Genomic DNA, 23,336 nt, shown 5'->3' with positions numbered 1-23,336 from the left:
TCGTTCGTCTGTTAGAGAAGCTCTTTGTGGAGTGGGGATGATGCAGGAGCTGAGGAATCTCAGCAGCTGGCTTTACCTCAGCTCTTTGTAGAGGGAGAGGTGATTATAGGGAGACCAGGAGGGCTGTGCAGCCCCTAATAAAGCTCAGTCAGTCTTTCAGATGTTTCGTGGATTTCCCCTGTGGAGTCCTCTTTCCCTCTGGGCCTGTTGGCCACTGGGTCCAGAGGGAAAAGAGGCAGAAGGGACAACAAACCTTTGTATGTGGCCCATGAGCACGAAGGGAGATAGCCCTCTGGGAGACAGATTTTGGTGAATCAGCTCAACTTTGTTCCAGTGTGTGTGTGTGTGTGTGTGTGTGTGTGTACATATACATATATATATATATATATGTATATGTATATGTATATATACATATATATATATATATATATATATGATTGGGGAACCTGGAGACAAGCTCTAATTTGCATTAAGTGACACGCTCCTATCGTAAGGCTTATTATGTATGTGGCAGTAGGGTCCTATAGCAGAGCTTCTTAACAGAAGCCTTGAGCAGGGATCTGTGCCAAGGGTCAGAATAAAGATGAACTACCATCTGGTTTAGAGATAAGCAGCTGGTTTAGAGACAGCTTTTAGAAAAAGTCAGTCCTCCAGGCCCAGGGACATTCCAGATAAGGGCAGGTAGAGAGCAGGAAACCTTTCTGTGGAGGGAGGGAGTTTCCATATTGCTGAGTTTAAAGAAAGCAGCCAGGCTATGGCAGACTGACCTCTTACCAGCCAGCAATGTATTCCAACAGGAATATGTGTTTTCCTCTAAAAACCTGACCTCATGTTGGCTTGATTTCCAACAGGCTCATCTTACTTATCTGACTTTTAGTTATTTTATACAACTTTTGGATGAGTCATTCTTTATTCACGATGAAAGCAAACTAACTGTAACAAGCTATGAGTTTTGTGTTTACATTGGGGATTGCTACAGTATGGCTTTCTAAGTACACACAATGTTCTGCTGTGTCTACGATAGTTGTTATATCATGGTTAGATCTGGAATATGCATTATGAAATTATAAGAAATAGATTGTATGGGAGGGTGGTGACCCCAAGGCCATCTAGGACATACTCAGGCCTCATATTCTCAGCACAAAAGAGATTTATTACTTCTGAGGGCCAAGCATGGGAGGCGGTGACGGACTCTGATTTGGGCATAGGCAGATAGCCAAGCAGCAGCAACAAACAGCAAGCAGGTGGTTTTTGCAAGAGTGGATGTTTAAGAAGAAGGGGGAGTCTGTGATAGGGTGAGTTGGTAAATCCCGATTGGACATATTAGCCAGATAATAAATTTTGGTTTTTGGACGCTATTGTTCTGTCTCAGGAATGAGTCAGTGATCAAATAAGAAAATGGACTTTGATGGCTAGCTTTAAGAATGTGGCCTAATAGTTTTTAGCAAAGAAGAGAGAAAGTAGGAAGAGAGCAAGACCTGTTGGCACTATGTTTGCCATGTGTGGACCTGTGTTTGCCATGCTTGGGCCTGCCAGTACCCTTCATACAGAATCTATAGTCACACATTTGTTCTCTTCTTAATTCCTGCTTTTCAAATAAAGACATTTGTGGAAAATGTTATTTGTACATATAACCATGGTGGCACCTAAAATACTAAAAGAAATGAAAATAACATCTCAGTTAAGTGTGTCCAAAATTTGTAGTGTAAATTAAGAAATATCTAAAAGTTGTACTTAAAATCTATGTGTCTAAAATTATCAGGCAGAAAAAGAAACCAATATTTTTGGTAAATAATAACAAATACAATACTTATGGATGACGTACTGCAGAGGTGAGGAATGAAAACTAAGCACATTAGTATAGTAGATCAATAGAAACATATTCTAACACAGGAAATCCAGGTCTCTTTCCACCTCACCGTCATGGCTGCATCCTGAAGTAATAACAGTGGAAGGCAAATGCTCCAGTAGTCTCCAGATGAAAGCGTCATTTGAGCGGCTGTTGAGGGTGTGGCTCACTGGGGAAAGCATGCTTGACCTGTGTGAGGCCCTGAAATCCATCCTCAGCTCCACACAAAACAAAACAGAGTTATTTTCTGTAGACGATTCACAGATGATTTTCTTTGGGTTATAGCTCACAAAAAAATGACATGGAGACTTATTATTAATTATGAAAGCTTGGTCTTAGTTTAAGCTTGTTTCTAACTAACTTATAACTTAATCCATTTCTACCAGTCTACATGCTGCCATATGACTCATGGCTTTTGCCTCTCCTCCTGCATGTCCTGTTTCCTCTGTGTCAGGTTGGCGGCTCCCTTTGCTTCTTCTCTGAGACCTCTCTGTCCCCCAAAGTCCTACATAACCTCTCCCTGTCTCGCTATTGACTGTTCCACTCTTTATTAAAGCAATCAGAAAGCACCTTGGCAAAGACACATCTTCATAGTGAACCAAAATATTATTCCACAACCACTTCACTTTTTCCTCATTTTACTCTGTTCACAGCTGACAGCGTTTGCAACAACCCCAGATGGGTATACACCTGAGTACCCGCTGACCCTCATCATTAAGGTAGAGGATGAGAACGACAACCACCCGATTTTTACAAAGACAACATACAGTTTCACAGTGTTGGAAAACAGTGCGGTTGGTAAGTTGCTACACCAAGGATCCAGGGCGGCTTGGATGGACTTTGGTTTATAAACTGAGAGTCTCTGTGGCCACAGGAAAGCCCTCCACACTGGTGGCAAGAACATGGGTCCTGGGAGAAGGTTTCTTCTCCTTCACTAATTTCCTCATTTGGAAAGCTTCAATTTCTTAGGTTCTTATCCAGCAAATGGGTTGCCTGTAGACTACATTATCAAACCGACTACATGTATCGTGTTGCCTCAAGAAATGAATGATTTTTCATTTCTCTGAAAGGTCAACGAAATGTTCTTAAGAGGAGTGTCTAAGGAGTCTGCAAATGACCTCATGCAGCGCCTACACCCCTGTCTGCTAAACTCCCAATGACTAAATAGGATGCTCGGCGTGATCAAGCATCATTGAAAACAACACACAGGCTTTCCCACTCTTGTTAACCTCAGGCCTGCATTGGTGGGATGTCAGGTTGAAGTTTTGGGGACTTACCCTACAAAGACTTGACTGAACTGATGTTTAGAGAGAACTGCCTGATTCAAGCGCAGGCCTGCAAATGGAAATAGAGAGAATAATTAGAAAAATCTCAGTAGAAATTCAGAATTCACAGAGGGTTTATAGGAGCTCACACCAAAATAGAGTGAAAATCAGTGTTGGGGATCATCGTTTCCAAAAATAGAACATGAACGTATTTAAAAAGGAAGTGTTATTGTGTGTAGATAGCAATTAACTTCTAAAGGCGGTGACCCTGGTCTGTAATAAGGTGCTTCAGAAGGCTTCTGAGCTAGGCGGAAAAGAGCGAAATGAGAGATGTAGAGCGCTGAAGGATTTGGAAAGTCAACGGCAGCTTTTCCTCCCTCCGCAGGCTCCGTCGTGGGGGAGGTCTGTGCGACTGACAACGACGAGCCTGATACGATGCACACGAGGCTGAGGTACTCCATCCTGGAGCAGTCGCCGGCTCCGCCCATGTTGTTCACCATGCATCCCACCACGGGCGTGATCACGACCATGTCGTCTCAGCTGGACAGAGAGGTAACAAGTGCCAGTCGGAACAGCCGAGTTAGAACAGCCGCATTTGAGTGTGGCTCTTCCGAGCATCCTGTTTCAGTTGGGCAGGGTGGTGACAAGGGTTAGTGGGTAAATCTGGTGACTTAAGAGCACACATATGTTATCTCTAGTCAGAAATATCTCAAGGCGGAAATACCCCAAAATATGAACTTTTTTGAACAACGATTTGATGTCACAGATAGACAATTCAACAACCAACCTCTCATGGACAGATTGCAGCTAAATCACAGGCATACTAAAAATATGGCATAAAATTCCCTTTGAGCTTTGTGTGTCAGGCATGATTAGAACACACAACAATTTCATGTCTATTTGTGGGTCTGACACCGAGATAGCCTATGATGTGGGTTCAAGTATTCTAAAAATCTATAAACATCCGAAACACTTCTGGTCCCCAGACCCTTTAGATGAGGAATGCTTACGCCTGTCTGTCTCGGAGCATCACCTGTCTGGGTGCTTCTGGAAAGTATGGTCAGTTCCCAACTTTAGGAAATTTATTGCTTTTATTATGCAGAAGAAGTTTATTAAGTGGTTACTTAATGAAATGCTGATTTAGAACACTGAGCTTCTTCTCTCCTGACTTTTATCTTTTATGAAATCAAATTTTTCATAATAGTATATTTGTAGTTAGTATTAAACGAGGATGTTTCAAAAAAAAGAGCAGACCTTCTCAAGATGGGAGAAATGTGTTATCTATGGAGAAAGAATTATTTTAACATGGGTCTCTTCAGCACTCTTGTTTATGTCCTTCCCCCCTTGCATAGGTAAAAATATCTCCACACGTGTAGCCTCTGGTTCCCATCTCAACTAACTGCTCAGATTCTTACCTGTCTGGACATCTGAATCCATCTTAGATGCAGTGTATATAAGATGTGACTTGGTAGCAAACTCTATTTCCCATATTTTCTTGGTAAAATGGCTTTAGTAAGTTCCCCTATTGATGATTTTTCTAGTATCACCATCGATACTAGACTGTGTTATCATGCTCTCAGACTGTGTTAGATGTCTTCCCTATGTTCTAGTTTCAACGTTCCTAAGCATGTTAACATTCCCAATGAGAATATTTTGCATGTATGCTCTGTACTTGTGACTACCCTAAGCCAATTACTTAGTACCTATACAACTATTGCATCCCCCAGCAAGTACTAGTCTCCTGGACTCTTACAGCATTTTGGTGCTCTTATTTATCATCTATGATCTTTAATCTTGCAGAAGTACATGATTCTTGGGTGTTACTTTGAATCTCAAAATTTCCAGCAGGGGCTGGAGAGCTGGCTCATCAGTTAGATCTTTTGCACTTTTAGGGGACCTGGGTTCAGTTCCCAGCACCACACTGGGTAGCTCACAACTGCTTGTAACTTTATTTCCATGGCATCTGGCACCTTCTTCTGATTGCACGACCTCTGTGACATGTGCTGTACATGCATGCACTCAGGCACACATGCATACAACTAAAATAAATAAAACAAAATGACCCTTTCTATTAAGATATATATTTTCAGACTTAGTGCAAATTTCCAGATCTTGACAAATGATTAAACAATATCAAGCTATGATGTGTTCACTTCCCTTTATATCTTAATGGTTGAAACAGTTTATCCAAAGTTATCATTGGCAACAAATTGTTGTTTTTATTGAAGTGATTTAACAAAATGTTTTTTAAATAGTCTCTGGACAGCTGCAGGTTCCTTTTGTGTGTAAATACTGCCTTTTGCCATAGAAACAGCAAGCAACCAAACAGCAGTAAAAAAAAATCATAATGGCTTGTTAAACTTCCAAACCAAACCTTTAAGTAAATACTTACAGGGTTGGGGAGAAGGCTGGGCAGTTAAGAGTACATTCTCGTGTGTGTCGTGCCAAGAACCTTAACCCATATCAACTGTACCAAGAGCCCCAAGGGACTCTCTGATCATCCCCCCAACACAACACATACACATGGTGAATATAATGAAAACAAACCTCAGAAAGTAAATGAATGTTGATGGCAGAAATGGTTACAAACATTGAACATACGAAGGAGTTTACTGGATAGTACTTGCCTGTAATTTTTTGATCTCAGTTTTCTAGTTTTCACTTGTTGTTCAGCCTTCTTAAATGTTGCAGTTTCTCTTTCATCTGCAAATAACACCAATCAGCCTGGTATGATAGTAAACGCCTGTTTTTTTGTTTTTTTTTTTTTCTTTCTCATCAACTGACTGTTTCTGATAAATCGCAATGCACCTTGATACAAATGAAACATGCTTGCCTCTTGGCAGACAGCAGCATTAGGTTTGTAAGGACAGTCAGGGGAAGTGAGCTGTAGACATAAGAAGAGGGTGTGCTGGAGGGGGCTTTGGAGAGGTGCATGCGAGTAGCATAGCTAATGGGTGAAGACAGGGAAGATCAACAGAGACTGAAGCCATGGCATGAAGGTGGCTGGAGAGGAAAAGAGCACTCATTTTAGTTATTACTCATTTGACTGTAAAAATGTACTTTGGAGGGTCATAGAACATTTTCTGCCTTACTATGGCATATTGAATGCACTCATGACACTTATTTCCCTTTTGAAAGTTGGTAAAGCTAACTAATTATATGTTCCTTGAATTGATAGCACTTTCCATTTGAGAAGTGACTAGTTTTCATGTATTGTTTATACAATACTAGACCAAGGCACCTTCTCTAGCATGTAACTGTTGTTAAACATCACAATGTTCCCCTAAAGAAGAGCAATAAAGTCAGGGTTCTACTTATAAAGATGCTGCGTTTGCCTAACAGTTACACTTTCTTTGTTTTCAGTTGATTGACAAATACCAGTTGAAAATAAAAGTGCAGGACATGGATGGCCAGTATTTTGGTTTGCAGGCAACAGCAACCTGCATCATTACTGTCGGAGATGTGAATGACAACCTGCCAACCTTTACTCGCACTGTGGTGAGTGTGTGCTGTTTATTAGAGAGAAATGCATGACTGTCTGCTTTAAAGTGTGCCATCTCTTTGTGTCCCATTGTTTGGCAGGAAATGCTCACAATGACATGAACGTAGCTTGGGGTTAGTTTTCATGAGAACGGTGCTTTGGGATTTGTAAGCATGAGCTTACTTCCCGTGGTGATCTTGTTTTGTGATGATCAATTGATGAAGCTTTTCTCTCTTCTTTTCTTTTAGTATGAGACATCAGTGGAAGAAAATACAATTGATGTGGAAATCTTACGACTTCCTATCCAGGATAAAGATTTAGTTAACTCTCCTAACTGGAGAGCTAATTACAGCATCTTGAAGGGCAATGAAAATGGAAACTTCAAAATTGTAACAGATCCCAAAACCAATGAAGGCATTCTGTGTGTGGTTAAGGTAAGGATTAATTAATAAATTAGATATTTGTGATTTATAATATAGAATCGCAGGCAAAGATTTAATGGGCAGAAAGATATTCTGGTTAATGGAAACATGAAATACATAATATAGCTAATTATACTATTTTATTCATATAGATTAAACAGACTGAGTATGTTTACTGTGAGTAGCTGTTAGTTCACTTTCTATAGCTATGATAAACATCTGGAACAAAAGTCAGCCAGGGAGGAAAGTTGCTGTTTCTCATGCCTGCACTTCCATGTCTTTTATAGCCTGTCACCAAAGGAAGTCAGGGCAGGAACTCAAGGCCAAATCCTGGAGGCAGGAGCTGGAGCAGAGACCATGGAGGGACGCTGCTTATTGATTTCCTCTCTGTTTGCCTAGTTTGTCTTCTTAGATACTTCAAGAACACCTTCTCGGGTAGTACCACCCACAGTGCGCTGGGTCCTCCCACATCAATCATTAATCAAGAAAATGCCCCATTGGTTTTCCTACAGGCCAGACTGATGGAAGCATGTTCTCAGATGAGGTTCTTTCTTCCCAGATAACTCTAGCTTGTAGGAATTTGGAGAAACTAACCAACATAGCCTTGATGAACACATGATTGTAAAATGTGTTTATTTGTGTTTTAGTCATGCGGCATAGTATGCATTTTCTAACATGTATTTTAACACTTTAAAACTTAGCATAGCATTCACAGCAATGGACAGAGCCAGTCTAATCAGAGAGAATAGTTTATAGACTATTCTTTCTGTTTCCAGGGCAAGGAGTAAGTACTTAATGAGTTTCTGAAATGAGTCATAGCTGGTCAGACACACAGGGAGACTATCACTGGGTCTATTGTTCTGTGTCTTGTATATAGTACAGTCTCATCATCCAGGGCCATAGCATGCAACTCAAGCAGTCTGTGACATCCCTGTTTCCAACGCATCTTTCTGTTATTATTTTTCACATGAGAGTCAGACCTGGTACATGAAGCAAGCCAAGTTTTTTCGACCTTAGATACTTATATGGCAGCATTAGTAGAGCATAATTCCATCCTGGTCTGGAGCAGTGGTTCTTGACTTGTGGGTCATGACGCTTTTAGGGATCAAACAACCCTTTCACAGTGGTTGCATATCAGATATCCTGCATATCAGGTATCTACATTACAATTCATAACAGTAACAAAATTACAGTTATGAAGTATCAATGAAATGATTTTATGATTGGGGTCACCACAACTTGAGGAACTGTATTCAAGCGTTACAGCTTTGGGAGGGTTGAGAACCACTTGTCTAGAGTGTTTTCCTTTTGTACACATTCTAAAGGGCTGTAGATGAAAGGTGATAAATCCATTTTCCTCCAATGACACAAATTAGCTTCAGTTTCTTGGTTAGTTTCTGTTCCAAAACAACAAAGAAAAGCCCTTTAAACCCCATATCTTCCTTGACCCCACTGCTGTCTCAGTCCTAACACCAGACTTTATCTCTGGGTCATTTCTGTCAACTGCTCCTGTTACCTCAGCAACCAGGCAGATTAAAGGATACTTGCTCTTGACTTTGGAGGAAGAGATTTCAAAAAGGAACAAATAATGTCTCTAAAGCTTTCTATACTCTTGTTTCTCCACTGTTGTGGTGTTCAACTCTGTTGGAAAAGACCAAAGACTTAGACTCAATTTAGATTTAGGTTAAATGAATTTATTCTTACTGTTAGCAGGACAGCAACCTTGGAGTCAAACAGTATGCTGTGCTGAAGGCCCAAAGGGAGGGTTTATAGGTGGATACTAAAGGTTACATTATAGTTATCTATGGAATCCACAGCTGGGCAGGAAGATTGTTTCACTGCCCTCCCACCGTATAGTCATGAAAGGACCACTTCATCCCAGTCCTACAGTGATAAGCAAGTATACAGAAGCCAAAAGAAAGCAGTTCATATCTCGCAGCTGGAGCACCATTATCGAATTCTTATCCCACCTCAATAAGGCACCATATCAATTTTCTTTAGCCATCACAGGGGCGTTATGTGCAAATTATTACACAGGTCTGAGCATTCTGGGGCAAGTGTCACTAAGGACTGGGATAGAACAGTTTATTTCTGAGCAGGCAATAGCACAGTACCACCAGGTTAGGGCTGGCTGTCACATCCCCACAACACTCATAAACATTTTATAGGGCTGGGGCTGTAGTAGTGTGATGGTCTAGCATCCCCAAGGTCTGGATTCAAATACTAGGCCAACATAAAGTGGGCATGGTGCCACATACCTATAAACACAGCATTTGGGAGGTGGAGGCAGGAGGATGAGAAGTTATTGTAATTCTTGGCCCCACGAGTGATTTCAAGGCCAATCTTGGATACAGGAGACAAAACAAAACTGAAACTGAAACAGAAAAACTTCTTTAAAATTTGACCCAGTTTTTCACTTCCAAATCTAGTGTAAAATAACTGTCCTTCTGAAGACTTCGAGACAAGCTTTCTAAAGTAACCAGTGTAAAATAACTTACAATCCACACCCGAAATTGGAACTTAGTTAAGCGTCGTATACAGATCTCTGATACCTTGTACTTTAAATTTTCAATTTTCAACTCTTTCAAGTTTCAAGGGAAAGTTAAACAATTTTTGTTTGTTGCCAGTCCTACCCAAATTCTCGCTTGTTTGAAAGAGCCCCCCCCCCCCCGCCCCCCGTCATGCTCATAATTCAAGCCTGTGTTTAATATTCTCATGATTGTTCCAGCCTGGTACTTACCTATTTCAACTCAGCAACTTCTGCACGTAAAGAACTTCACCAGCTCTTCAAGGGTTTAATCTGATTTTCAATACATTTCCTACAGCCTCTGAACTATGAAGAACGAGAACAGGTGACCCTACAAATCGGTGTCGTTAATGAAGCCCCATATACTAGAGAGGCTAGTGCAAGGTCACCCATGAGCACAGCTACAGTGACTGTCACTGTGAAAAATCTAGATGAGGGCCCTGAGTGTATCCCTCCAGTGCAAACTGTGCGGATTCGAGAAAATGTGCAAGTTGGGACCAGAAACAATGGGTACACAGCGTACGACCCTGAGACCAGAAGCAGCAGTGGCATCAGGTATGATTATACTCTTGTTCCTTTCACACTTAGAATACTAGAAAAGTCCATAACTTCTTTTGTTATTGGCATTATGATTTGACTCATGATACTTCTTGCTGTGTTACTTCACCATGGTGAATAGGTACAGGAAGTTAAGTGACCCAAGAGGGTGGGTCATGGTTAATGAAGACTCAGGATCAATCACCGTTTCCCGAACCTTGGATAGAGAGGCCGAGACTGTCCGAAATGGCATCTATAATATTACAGTTCTTGCATTAGATGCAGGTAAGAAATCTGTTTTTAAGACAGCTGATGCATCTTTGATCGTATACTTCCTTAGTTTTGAAGTCAATGACATATTTTATGTTTTAATCTCATGGTGCAAAGGATCAGACCTGGGTCTTCCAGTTGCTAGGCAAAACACTTGGCTACCTTAACACAAGAGCATACCTCATTTTTTGGGACAGGGTCTCATTGTGTAGCCTTGACAAGCCTGGACCTCTCTATGGAGACCATATTGGCTTTGAACTCACAGAGATGAATCTGCAACTACTTCCAAGAGCTGTGATTGAAGGTGTTTGTCATGCCCTGCCTACCAAACACAGATTTTTAAAACTGGCTCCATATATTCTCAGTTTATTTATCCCCAGTATAACATACAGAATAATTAATAAATTAAGCTTGCTGTCATTTATTAACTCTTGTCAGCTAATGGTATCTTTAGTATTAGATGCAGTTTTAAGATAATGTGGCCTAAGATGAGGCCAGGGAGAGGGCTCTGCTGGTTAAGGTCCTTGCTACCAAGCCTAATAACCTCAGTTTGATCCTCAGGTGAGAGGAAATAATGGACCTCTAAACATTGTCTTTTTGACCTCCACTGTCATTCATTAAACAAATGCAATAAAAATTAAAAGAAAAGTTAATTTTGTCTAAGAAACAAAGTTATAGTATATTAATGATAGTCATCAAAATACAGAAAAACTACTGTAGAAAAATGTATTCATTTATCTTGAAACATTCAGGAGAGTCATAAGAGTAGGAAGGTATTTAGTCTCTTCGTACATTTCTAGAAAACAGAACATTTTATAGGAAGCTAACAGCAAACTTGTGGGCTAGAATCCCAACTAAGCACATTATACAAAATTCAACCAGTCACAATTCATAGTGTGTTGTAAAATGAGAGGGTCAAAGTATGTGTCCACATATTCCACCCTTGTTTCTGTTGCTATGATGAAATGACTGGATAAAATACAACTTGGAGGAGAAAGGGTTTAGCTCATGATTCCAGGTTATAGTTCTTCATTTCAGGCAAGTTAAGGCGGGAACTTGAAGCAGATAGTTGTGTCCACAGTTAAGAGCAGAGAGAATGAGAGCACAGATGCCTAGGGCTCAGCTGGCTTCTCCACTCCTATATGGGCCAGGCTTTGTGCCACCACTGGAGAGCTGGGTCATCTCAGCTCAATTAAGGTAGTCAAGACAAATTCCCAGACATGCCCACAGGCCACTGTGAGTTTATGTACACCATGACAAGCTGATAATTAAAACTAAGCCTACACCATAGAAGAACATAAAATGTGTTATATATTGTGCATTCTGAAAAATCATAAAAATATGGGTACAGTGATTATGTATATAAGACTCATACAGTATATAAAATGTAATTTTGCTATAAGATATCTTTGTTTTGGCATGGTACATATTGAAAATTCTAGTACTTGGGTATTAGAGGCAACAGGATCAATTAAAGGCCAACCTCAATTACATAGTAAGTTTAAGACTAGCCCGAGATACCCAAGACACTGTTTGAAAAAAAAAGAAAGAAAAAGAAAAAAATCCTTGAAAACCAAAAGATATAATTGAATTTTTTACATTTGTACAATGAACATGCAATTAAATAAGCATAACTCATTATGCTCTAACTTGCAGAATTAAATAGTATACATGATTTTATAACCTGGCGGCATGGCATGCCTAGCTTGTGAGCCTGTGATGGCTCTAGAACTACAATGATCCAGCCACTGTGCCAGAGGGCCCTTGGTTAAGGTTCTGCTTGCCAGACAAGCTAGCTTTCCATTTTCGTAGGTTGACAGCTCTATGTAAGATGTGGCCACAGGCATTGGGTGGTGCAGTTTTTGTTTTTCCTTTTTCTCCATCTCTAGTGTCCAAATCCTCTTTATTAAGTAGACAGAACAAATGGGGTCAAGGCAGGAAACCTAGTTTCATGTTTTGTTTTAGACTTCATAACCTTCTGGACCTTGGATTGCTTCATCTTTGTCTTCCAAATGCTGTACCTTGTATAGAGTTATCAGGAAGATTTATGTATGTATGACAGCCTAATTATAGAAGTTACACCCTCAGTCCTAAGTTCCATTTACTTAGATGACCTGCTCTTTATGAGGCTACACCCGTAGCGATCATTACTACATTTGGAAATATCCCTCCACCCTTCAAACATGTCCTTGAGCCATCTTCTGTTAAAATTTCCCAGATACATCTCTTCTACTATTCAACCTCCCTGTTTTAAAACCTTAAGCATTCTCTTCATGTATGCTAAACTCCAAGTTCTCTCCTCTAGCTTTCAAAGGTCCTTAGCTCTTGTCCTTGTCAGCTCCCACCTGTCTGCTTTCTCCATTTTCTTCCCCTCACAGGTGGGTGTGACATGCTGTCCACACCCTGAATTTGAGTGTGCTGTGTACCCTACTGTACTCTCTTTTTGTCTCTTCAACATCAAATAAAACTTCTCTGTCTAGAATTTTCCATGCCTAATATAATGACATAGTGAGTGGATGAAGTTTTTCCTTTGGTGTTCACTGTTCAAGTCTGCATTTGTTGTAGTAACTTATGCATTGTAATTGATTACTATAGACTTTAATTTTCAGTGTGTGATTTTCTAGCAAAAAATAAAGGCATTAAAAAGATGTGTTCTTATTGCTCTCTGTCTAGCTGGGAGAAGCTGTACCGGAACTCTGGGAATTGTTCTTGAAGATGTGAATGATAATGGCCCCTTCATCCCCAAGCAGACAGTGGTAATTTGTAAGGCCACCATGTCCTCTGCTGAAATTGTTGCAGTTGATCCTGATGAGCCAGTGAACGGCCCACCATTTGATTTTAGTTTGGAGAGTACAGATTCAGAAGTACGGAGGATGTGGAGATTGACAAGGATTAACGGTGTGTGATTTCAAACATTGCCCTTTCCTTTCTACTCTCTCCCCTCTCACTCGCTGTCTCTTTCTCTCTGGAAATAAGAGAAAAATTTATTATATGAGAACCACTCAGGAAGAAGATACAAATTTTGGTGTAATAGGCCATGAACCTCTTCAGTGTTTGCTGTTGATAACAGAATTCTCTTAGGTTGTCTGTAGATCAACATCCAAGAACTCACCTGCATGAGTGTTTTGTAACTGCTGTCAAGCAGCTGGGAAGTGAGCCCCTCCTTGCAGGGGTGTCTGTCCCTGACAATGTCCACCACCCCTCTGCTCTGTCTGTCGCTGTGCTGACAGCTCACTGTTTTGTGTCTAGTTCTTCTTGGGAATCTTTCTCGCTTTGGTTTGCAGTTGACGATAGCCCAGAGGGGTCCTGTGGTACAAGAATGGATGAATTTAAAGTGACTTTTCTCCACTGCTGCATTGTGACACACCTACACCAGAACTTAATTCTTGCCTCCAAACACGCAGCCATGGACTGTGACGTCATGGCCTCATAGCTTTCTTAACTCAAGGACCTCAGTCACTTTTTGAGTGATTTGAAACTTGAAAACACCAAATGTTTTCAACCTCAGCTCTCAATGGCCATGCCTTAGTTTCCTGCTATGACAAATTAAAAGGTTAAAAAAAAAAATAAGTTCAATGCAAGCAGAGCCTCAGATGGGGAAAGGAAAGCAAGGTGTAGCCAAGCAAGTCAAGACAACCTGTCTTGAACACTAATGACCTGCAGACTGATAAGATACATGCGTTAAAACAATATTCTCCTGTGTGTCTTGGGGAAGAGGAGAGAGATTTTTATTTATTCTTTCTAAGAAAAAAAAAACTTTATTCTTGGATTTTGTCCTTTCTACTTGTTTGAAGTAAGAGTGCTTTAGTTTAAATGACATTAAGAGAAAATGTGGGATTTTAGACGTTTCTCCTCAGCCAAGTAATGTTCTAGTCAGAAGCCTTGTGCCGTTTTGTCTCTGTGGCACAGGAAGTGAACCCATGCTGGGCACGTAGTCACCTACTGAGCTGTAACTCAGCTCTGGAACTTTGTTATTTTGTAAATACCAGTCCTTGAACACACGAAAACTAGGGCGGTGCCAGGACAAGAATGTACCCAGCAGAGGTCTTGGTGTTCCATGGGCTTCACGTCAAGTGCCAGATCCACCAACTGTTACATAAATCTGACCATGGTATTTACTCTCTGGGAGAATCAGTTCATCCTTGTATAAAATTGGATTATGTCTAGAAGTCAACAAGACAATGTAAGAAATAGACATGACTCACTCCTAGTTCTGTGTGTTGGCTCACGATTATGTCTTAGAAAATACACTGAATAGATAATTGTGGTTTCTATTAAAATCACAGTTCTGTGATTTCTTATCCTAGGTAGCCTAATTCCCTTTGGAAACTTCAAACACTATACTGAAAGTGAGCAGGCCACACCGGGGAATTAAGTAATGGAGTGATTGTCCTGTTGCTTGTGTAGTCTGCTGTGAGAATCGTTTTACATCTTTTGCTCTGAGCCTGGGATCCTGCCAGCATTAGATCTGGATATTTCCTACTTTTAATCTAAAAAAAAAATCCATCTAAACAAAAACATTCACTTGGTCCCAGTGACCCATAAGCATTAGTGTGCTTGTGTTCCTGTGGTGTGCGCATGACCTGCCCACGGAGTACATTTGCTCCGAGCTGTCAGAACCAGTTCTTGCTGATAAACCACAAGTATTCATGTCCACTTGGCAGAATTTATGAAAACAAATGAGAGATACCAAATTTTCAGCTCTCTAACTCCCCGAAGAATGGAAATTTAATATGACAGGTTTAATTGAATATCTTAAAGATAGGACAGAAACTAACCTCTTACCACATCTATTAGTTATGATAGGAAAAATTTGTATATGAATGGATAAAATACTTTATTGCAAGAGCCAAACATTGTCATAGACAGTGTATTAGTTTCTTTCCTCAGTGCTGAGACAAAATAACAGGCGGCAGAAGCGTGACGCAGCTGCTCACATTCCGTCCACGGTCAGGAGGCAGCGAGCGAGGGAAGCTCATGTTCTGCTCTTTTTTTCTCTCTCTTTCTCTTTTTCTCTTTCTCTTTCTCTCTAGTCCAGGAGCCCGGCCCACAGGGTAGTGCCATCTGCATTCATCACTTAAACTTCTCTGGAAATTCCCTCAGAGGCATCACCTAGGGGACTTTAAAATCCTGTTAGGCAGTGCACGCTAACCATTGCAGGCAGCATTAGACTAACTAACCGCAGTAAGTTTGCAGTGGCTGTGGGTCAGAGGCAGTCAGTCCAGCCACAGCCAGGATCGCAGCATTTATGATAACCCACGAGTGTCCATTTTCAGGGAAAGGGGTATGTGTTCGATAACCGGATATTTCTGCTGAAGAGATGTTGGTGGCTTTTGTATCATCTGGTTTTATTGTTTACTCAGATACAGCGGCTCGTCTGTCCTATCAGAACGACCCTTCGTTCGGATCCTACGTAGTTCCTATCCGAGTTACAGACAGACTCGGTCTGTCCTCAGTCACTTCACTGAATGTCCTCATTTGTGACTGCATCACTGAAAGTGACTGCACAGCCCGCTCAGGAGAGAGGACCGGCTATGCCGACGTGAGACTCGGACCATGGGCTATTCTTGCTATACTGTTGGGCATAGCCTTGCTGTTTTGTAAGTCCTTCTTGAATCTATTCCAAAAACCTTTAAAACAATGCTAAAACAGATTCTTAGAATGAATGTTAATACTTATGGGTGATGATTTGTACATAGCTATATTTCTTTATGTTTAACATAAGTAACAAAATATTTTTAACATTTATTTAAAATTTTTGCATATATCTCTTTTATTTTAGTGGGAAAGTGCCCTATGTGAAGGTCAGAGAACAGTTTTCAGGAGGCTGTTCTCTCCTTCTACCTGTGGAATCTGGGAGGGAACATAGGTCATCTGTCTTGGTGGCATGCACTTTTTCCTAGCGAGCCACCTCACCAGCTCATATATTTAATGCATATGTTTAAATGTACTTATATGTATACTCAGCAGAATATACAGCTCACTGGAGAAAGATATCATGTGGCATGTGTTTGTGGCATTTCTGTTAAGGACACACGTGCTTTGACACATGCAATCGTACGTTCTTGAAGGTGTTTTACACCTTTTGATCTGTGATTTATTCATATCGGATGCTGTAAACACAGTTTTCCCTTATGGATGAGAGACCTAAGGGAGCTCCTTACCTTCTTCCTTTCTCCAGGTATCCTGTTTACGTTAGTCTGTAGTGTCTCCCAGGCAACGAAGCAACAAAAAGTTCTTCCTGATGATTTAGCGCAGCAGAACCTAATTGTATCCAACACCGAGGCTCCTGTAGATGACAAAGTTGTAAGTCACTCATCTGTCCTTTTAAACTATGTGTTCATTCTAAAACTAGTTTCGTTTGGTTGTTTGTTTGTTTGGTTGGTTGTTTTCTCAACAGACTTCTTTTGGTGTCTGGTGACTTAACAGCAAATGTCATCCATTCCAGGGAATCAATAAAACAAATATGATTCCCATGAATGTGCGGTATTTCAATTTGACCATCAACACTGCTTAATATTAAAAAAATTTTAGTATGCATTTTTTCCCATTTCATGTGTCTCATGGGTTCAACATTAGGCCTGTATTTTTTTACAAATGTATCTAAACTGCTGTTTATGTTTTAAAATATCGCTGTTTATGTTTTGATTATTAACAGTTCACCAGTATAATTGTTTTTTTTTAAAACCTGGCTCCAGCAATAAAGTCTGTACAGACTTTGATCATGGTGGGAAAAGGTTTATTGGATTTTTCCTGACTATAATGTGGGTTAGAAATGAGCCCGAGGCAAGCAGTCCAAAGCAGCAGCCGAACAAAAGGCTGCTGAGTGGCTCTGATTTTCTATTCTAATATGTGAAGAAAGAACAAGTAAATATCTTCCAAAAAGCACAGCTGATGACTGGAGCAGGGAAGGTCTAGAACCACAGACAAACAAACTACAAAAACAAAACAAAAACCTGACCATATCTGAGAAAAAGACCGAGGGAAAAATTTTAATTATATTTCAGGATGTAAACACACAACCTGGAAGAGGAGTGTTGGCATTTTTGGTATTTTTTTCTGCCTAGTTCATTGCTTGATTTATGTAGATCTGAAGGGATTTTGTGTTTATTGCAAATTTTCTTTGTATTTGAGTTGGAAGGAACTAAGTTCGTATAGACCGAGAAAGCTTGTCATTATTTCTTTCTCTTCCCATGCCTGTAAAGGTGAATGGGATGGGTTTAGCTGAGACAGAAGTCCCTGTGACACAGGAATGCTGCTTCCAAAGCATTGGAAAGCTGTAACGGAACCTGCCCAGCATGCTAAGGAGTGTTTAAAGGCGGAACTCACATCAAGCTTTGGGATTTGTTTCTTTCTTGTGTTAGACATGGCATCTAATGGCATCTAGTACAGGGCACATGCTAGAGGTACTCACGGTTGAAAAGACAAACAGCCGATCCACTCCATGTGTTTGGAATGATTGCATTGTAATGCCGACCTAAGCCAGGGCATCGTCTGCACCTGCCTACTTCTACTGTGTTTGCTCCTCTGTATATTTAACTGATGCACGCCATTATCTTTTCAGTATTCCACAAACGGCTTCACAATTCAAACGGTTGGAGCTTCTGGGCAGGCAGCTTTGGGAATGTCGGGAGCAGGAGCCAAAAGTGGAGGGCAAGAGACCATTGAGATGGTAAAAGGAGGACACCAGACCTTAGACTCCTGCCGCGTGGGCGGCCATCACCACACCCTGGATCCCTGCAGAGGAGGACACGTGGAGGTGGACAACTGCAGATACACTTACTCCGAGTGGCACAGTTTCACGCAGCCCCGACTTGGTGAAGTGAGTTTCTGAGCTGTTCCCCAAACTTTTGTTGCTATAATTTAAATTTTACAAAAGGTTCCAACTTAGTGTTTGTATAGACAGCTACTTTTAGTTAATGACGAGTATACTTACTGGAAGGTTACTATTTTTAATTAATTTGGGCTTAATTACGTTCATATTAATGTGGTCATTCACTTTTCTGTATATTTTATTGATTTTATTACTCTTTTGGTTGCTGCTTTTTGTTCTTTTGAGACATGGTTTCTCTGTGTTGCCCTGGTTGACCTGGAACTTGCTCTGTAGACCAGACTAGCATCAAACTCAGATCCGCCTCCCTCTGCCTCCTGAGTGCTGGGATTAAAGTTATGCACCATCACCACCCAATGGTTTTTATTACTATTTAAGTAACTAATTTTGTGCAATGATTTTGTGTATGACAAATGTTGTTTTAGCAACCCAACATCTAGCACATGGCAATATATACCATCACTTTGCTGTTCAGAGAGAATGGTGCCCACATCAGTTTGGGTTTAGTTTATTGAGTGTGCTTTCACTTTTATCATTATTTAGAGAGCGGGAAACAATGGCCACTAAAATGAACACTTGGTTACTTACTGCCATTCAGGACTTTTAGAGGCATGCTAAGACTGACTTTCTGATGTAATTTTATGATACAGACCAATCATGTGCATTTTCTACACATAGGAAACCATTAGAGGACACAGTCTGATTAAAAATTAAACAATGAAAGGTAAATCAAAGAAATTCTTTTTCTGTAAGTACATTTTGGTGCTTAAAATAATAAAAATAAAATGTGTTGTGTTTTCTCCCTGGCAGAAGGTGCAGTTGTGCCATGAGGATGACAATCAGACGCTCGCTCAAGACTACGTCCTCACGTACAGCTATGAAGGCAGAGGCTCGACCGCTGGCTCTGTAGGCTGCTGCAGCGAGCAACCGGAAGACGACGGACTTGAGTTTTTGGACCATTTGGAACCTAAATTTAGGACTTTAGCAGAAGTATGCACAAAGAGGTGAAGAACGCCTCCCAGGGTAACCAAACTAATGGATTTATTACTTTTTCCTACCTGCTTTTAAATATAAACTAGGCTTTTTCAAAAAGGAAGATATTGTATTTGGGGCTCCCCCCACAGCCTGCCTTGGTCTGCAGAATCTCCAGAAATGCACATTTACAGAAAGACCTTGGACTTTAGTACATTTGAACTTGAAAACCGTTCTGCATGGGTTTTAATTGCTTCCTTCTCTCCCAGGTGTCATCTACAGGTGGAACTTTAAGGAAATTTGCATTATTGTTTACATTGGGCATAGTGACATCAACCAACTTATTGTGCAATAAAATTTAATGGATCTGAATCTGTTTATGGACTACGTGACCTATACCCCAATTGGAGATGTAGAAACCGTTATTTCCAGCTAATGGGTTAATTGATTTTTCATATGGTGCTTGGAAACTGTTGTTTTCCCAAACATTCTAAACTGTATATACTGTGTCTTACATTTGTTGTAGTCTCGTAGCATGGCTTGACTTCCTAGTAAAAAGGTAGACTGCCAGGCAGCCATTGAATATGTTTATAGTTCCATTCCATTGGGGTTAGCTTTTAGGTTCTATTCTGGGTGAAATTCTACACTGAATCTACATCTCCTTTGTATTAACTTTGTTAGTTAAATTTAGATTTCAAAATTTCTTTAAAATGTATTTTTATTACTCTTACAAGTTTTTTTTTGTTTGTTTTTATGTGAAATACCAAATGGTCTACATTCCTATCCCCTCTCCACTTCCTTTTTTTTCTCTCCTGTCGATTCTGAAACTTGTACTTGGATTGGAGAATCCAAAAGTTCTCAAAAGTTGTCTCTTTTCATAAAATAGTTTTTCTGTGGTATGTAAGCATGTGCATTGTCAGTTTTCTTAAGGTCAATGTGATAGCAACTTGGCTTTGGAATTTTTGGTAATTGCTTCATTTCTGTCCTTAGTGAAGAAGTTTTCATTTTCCCATTGAAAGTGAGGCTCTTTCATGATCTGTTAGAAGCAACATTCTATACAACAGAAACAACAGTAATGTAGTTAGAAGTAGGATGTGGCCATCTAGTGTAGAAAGGCACATTTATGATTTCTACCTTTAATTCAGGGACACTGGAAATGGGAAATAGTGATGGCATTTGAACTAAACTGCTTGGCATATGTATTTCAATCCATCTCTGGGATAACAACTTCATAACTTTTTAGATGCTATAGCTAGTCATAATTACATGACTGTAAAATTATTTTTTAAATAGTTTATAATTACAGCTTTTACCAAATGTAGAAATGGGCCAAATGATCTAAAACTGTTAAGAATTTATACATGAGTAAACTTCATAGCCAACCATAGATCAGAGGTCAAACCTCCTAGGTGAGCTCAGCACTTACATTCGGTGCACGGATATTCTAGGTGCACTTGTGATGCGTGTGGTTGTTCCGGTGTGTCTGGCTTGAATTCACCAGGCTGGCTTATAACAATTATTTTTCAGAACAAAGATTTGGAAAAATTTGGAATACCAGTTATGTTTGCAGTAGAGTCATTAATATTTTGTCAAAAATATTTCCGGTTATTTTTAATAAAGTATGCACAAAGCGATTGTGGGCGAGTAGTGATGAAAATATCAGCGAAGCAACGCCAAGCAGCTGGGTGGGTTTGTTACTCTTGGGTCTCATAGGAGTGGATCTAATACAGGGAAGCGCCCTCCCTTTCCCAGCTGTTGGTACAGATCGCAGAGCTAGCCAGATTCACAGATGTTACCTTCCCACTCATTCCTGTGCTGTGGCCTTGGCCAATTCGCATACTCTCTGTTTCTTTATTTTTATCCTCTTAAGATGGAAGATAGTTTTAGAAGTTTTAGCTAATATGTTTTAAAGACGTTTGAATTAAAAGGAAAATGTGTGGTTGTGTTTTAGTTGGGGTTCCTCTTGCTGTGTTGAAGCATCGTGATCAAAACAACTTGGGGAAGAAATAGTTTATTTGACTTATATAGATGAATGTTTAAAAAGGGACAGAGTAGGGAATAAAAGTCATACAAAATGGTCTACCTAAACTTACCCCTAATAATAAAAAATGTTTTTAAATAAATCATGTATAAAACCCCTTTTATATCAATAAGAATCAATTAAGAAAATGGGACAATGGAGACTGTTTTGAGCTGACATTTGCCGCTTGAGAATGTGTATCTTCAGAATGATCAATTGATGACTGGATCTCAAATGTGCTGTTGTTCAGAACACATCTGCAGACATTGTGGCACATACACAGGACTGCCTAGTTTGTCATGCTATGGATGGACATACCAGGTTCAGGAAGATGAACAGAAGAGTATCCACTTCTTATACAGCTGATAATTCGGAAGCCCTCTGAATTAAAACTTTACCTGGAAAGGCCTTCCTCTGCTGCTCTCCTACCTGTCCCACCAGACATTAGCAATGGGTTGCTACAAATGGTAGCATTTGTAGTTCCTTCTAGTCAACACAGCAATCTACAATACACGGGTTTCAGAGTGGATTCCCTGATGCATTGCTCTCCTTACTGGGCACGGTGCCATCTGAACTCTCTGGGCCTGCTTTTGTGCCTTGTGTTGAGAGGGGAGAAGACTTCTCAAAAAGACAGTAGTCAAAAAGGACGAGTTGATTCATGGAGACTCGCGGCATATTGCCCTGAGTTTGCCTGGACAGCCACTGCTGATGGGGAGAATACTTGCTTGGGGGCAGTCAACACAGCCGCAGTCTCCGTTCTGCGGCTGTCTGCCACCTGCCCCTGTCCATCTAGCCCAGAAGCCTGACCAGCATTTACCAGGGATGGATTTGAGACTTCATGGCTCAGAATCATGTCTCCATCTCGTTCTTATGGTTGTGTATTTTCCTTTTTCAGTGGATCTGGAGTTGAATTGGAAAGCTGATGTTTAACACATCAGCCTGTGCACCACTGCTGAATCCCTAGAGTTATTATGCCATGCTGGTTGTTTATTTATGGTAATCATGGGTAGGTAAGACTGCTGGTTGCTTTCCTCCTTTGTGAGATTACATGGCACCTTCTGCCACTATGAAAGCTAGTCCTCAAGGAGTCAAGTTGGTGACCTCCAGGCCCTATTTGTGAAGTGCTTGGTGTCTTCAGAAATAGGGACTTACTCTCTCCTCCTTTGGGGGACGACCAAGTACAATAGCAGTAGCCTCTAATGCTTGGGGAACCTCCTGAGCAGCAGCATTGATCAGCAACTCAAAAGGGCTTCTCATGCATGGTGTTGGGTTTTTGCTATATGATCTTTGGCTCTTGGAGGGTGCATTGTTAACCCAGATGAGAAAATTTTGTTCAATATGTATATTTATACTCAGACGTTGTTGTAATAGAGTTTTTAGGAAGACAGTTAATAGTATAATTTCCTATGACTTTTTCAGATACCTTTACTGTTATTTTACTCTCCTACCTCCTCCTCTTGGTCACACCTCCCCCTCCTCCCTAATTAGAGCCCCCTCCTTTTCTCCATTTCCCTGATTATGTCTCTTGTACCCTGCTATTCCTTCTTTTCTATAGCTTCCCTATCCCCCTCCTCCAGTAATAGTCCCTTTTAACTTTCCTGGTTTGGGCAGCCACTCCCAGATTAGACATGATTTTTTAATCTTGGGTACTGATTCTCTCACGTAAACTCTGACTCTGACCTTAGCCTTTCTTATTAGTCTCCATTGCTAGCCCGTTTTCTTGGATCCAGATAAAAATTCCTTCTGTTGCTGTTTTCCATTGTAGGGACTTGAACTTAGGACCTCTCACGTATCAGGCAAGTGTGGACCACCGATCTACATTTTCAGCCCCAAGCTGATGTCTTTGCACCTGATTTCAATCTGGCCAGCCACTCTTGTGACTTCCTGGAGTAAATTGTTCTTTCCTTTTGTGCCCTTCAAGCCTCCTTAAACAACAGAGCCCTGAGAGAAGACTTGGTGTCTGTGGAGCTTATAGGTTGTGCTTAATTCTGAGAACCCCTGATAATACTATAACACTATTTACTGTGTAAAAAGAGAAATACGTTTGCTACCCTATGGGATGCAGCCTTCCCATGCTCTTTATGTCCTCAGTGTCCTTCCAGTTACATAGGCTTGAAACCTTTGATTCCCTGGTCTCCTGCCCAGCACATCTTGTTTGTTGT

General features: G+C 40.6%; 1 protein-coding gene across 2 annotated transcripts in view; it reads left to right on the top strand.

The window, feature by feature from the left end:
• The window catches only part of Dsc2 (desmocollin 2), a 34,298-nt gene extending 13,509 nt beyond the window's left edge, over window positions 1-20,789 (top strand). Inside the window, exons 6-17 of one of the 2 annotated variants that reach the window (XM_038330027.1) lie at window positions 2,503-2,647; window positions 3,500-3,666; window positions 6,478-6,612; window positions 6,844-7,029; window positions 9,843-10,099; window positions 10,224-10,366; window positions 13,025-13,249; window positions 15,715-15,951; window positions 16,533-16,657; window positions 17,916-18,173; window positions 18,861-18,906; window positions 18,993-19,134. In XM_038330027.1, coding sequence (XP_038185955.1) covers window positions 2,503-2,647; window positions 3,500-3,666; window positions 6,478-6,612; window positions 6,844-7,029; window positions 9,843-10,099; window positions 10,224-10,366; window positions 13,025-13,249; window positions 15,715-15,951; window positions 16,533-16,657; window positions 17,916-18,173; window positions 18,861-18,896 — 1,914 coding nt within the window. In that variant the 3' untranslated portion in view covers window positions 18,897-18,906; window positions 18,993-19,134. Of the gene's footprint in view, window positions 1-2,502; window positions 2,648-3,499; window positions 3,667-6,477; window positions 6,613-6,843; window positions 7,030-9,842; window positions 10,100-10,223; window positions 10,367-13,024; window positions 13,250-15,714; window positions 15,952-16,532; window positions 16,658-17,915; window positions 18,174-18,860; window positions 18,907-18,992 lie in introns of both variants that reach the window. The other variant, XM_038330026.2, reaches the window with a different exon arrangement.
• The last annotated feature ends 2,547 nt before the right edge of the window (window positions 20,790-23,336 follow it).

The sequence above is a fragment of the Arvicola amphibius genome, chromosome 5 (genome assembly GCF_903992535.2).
Source record: "Arvicola amphibius chromosome 5, mArvAmp1.2, whole genome shotgun sequence".
Taxonomy (NCBI): domain Eukaryota; kingdom Metazoa; phylum Chordata; class Mammalia; order Rodentia; family Cricetidae; genus Arvicola; species Arvicola amphibius.
Note: the sequence above shows the minus strand (reverse complement) of the source record. Positions and strands in the feature narration are given on the sequence as shown.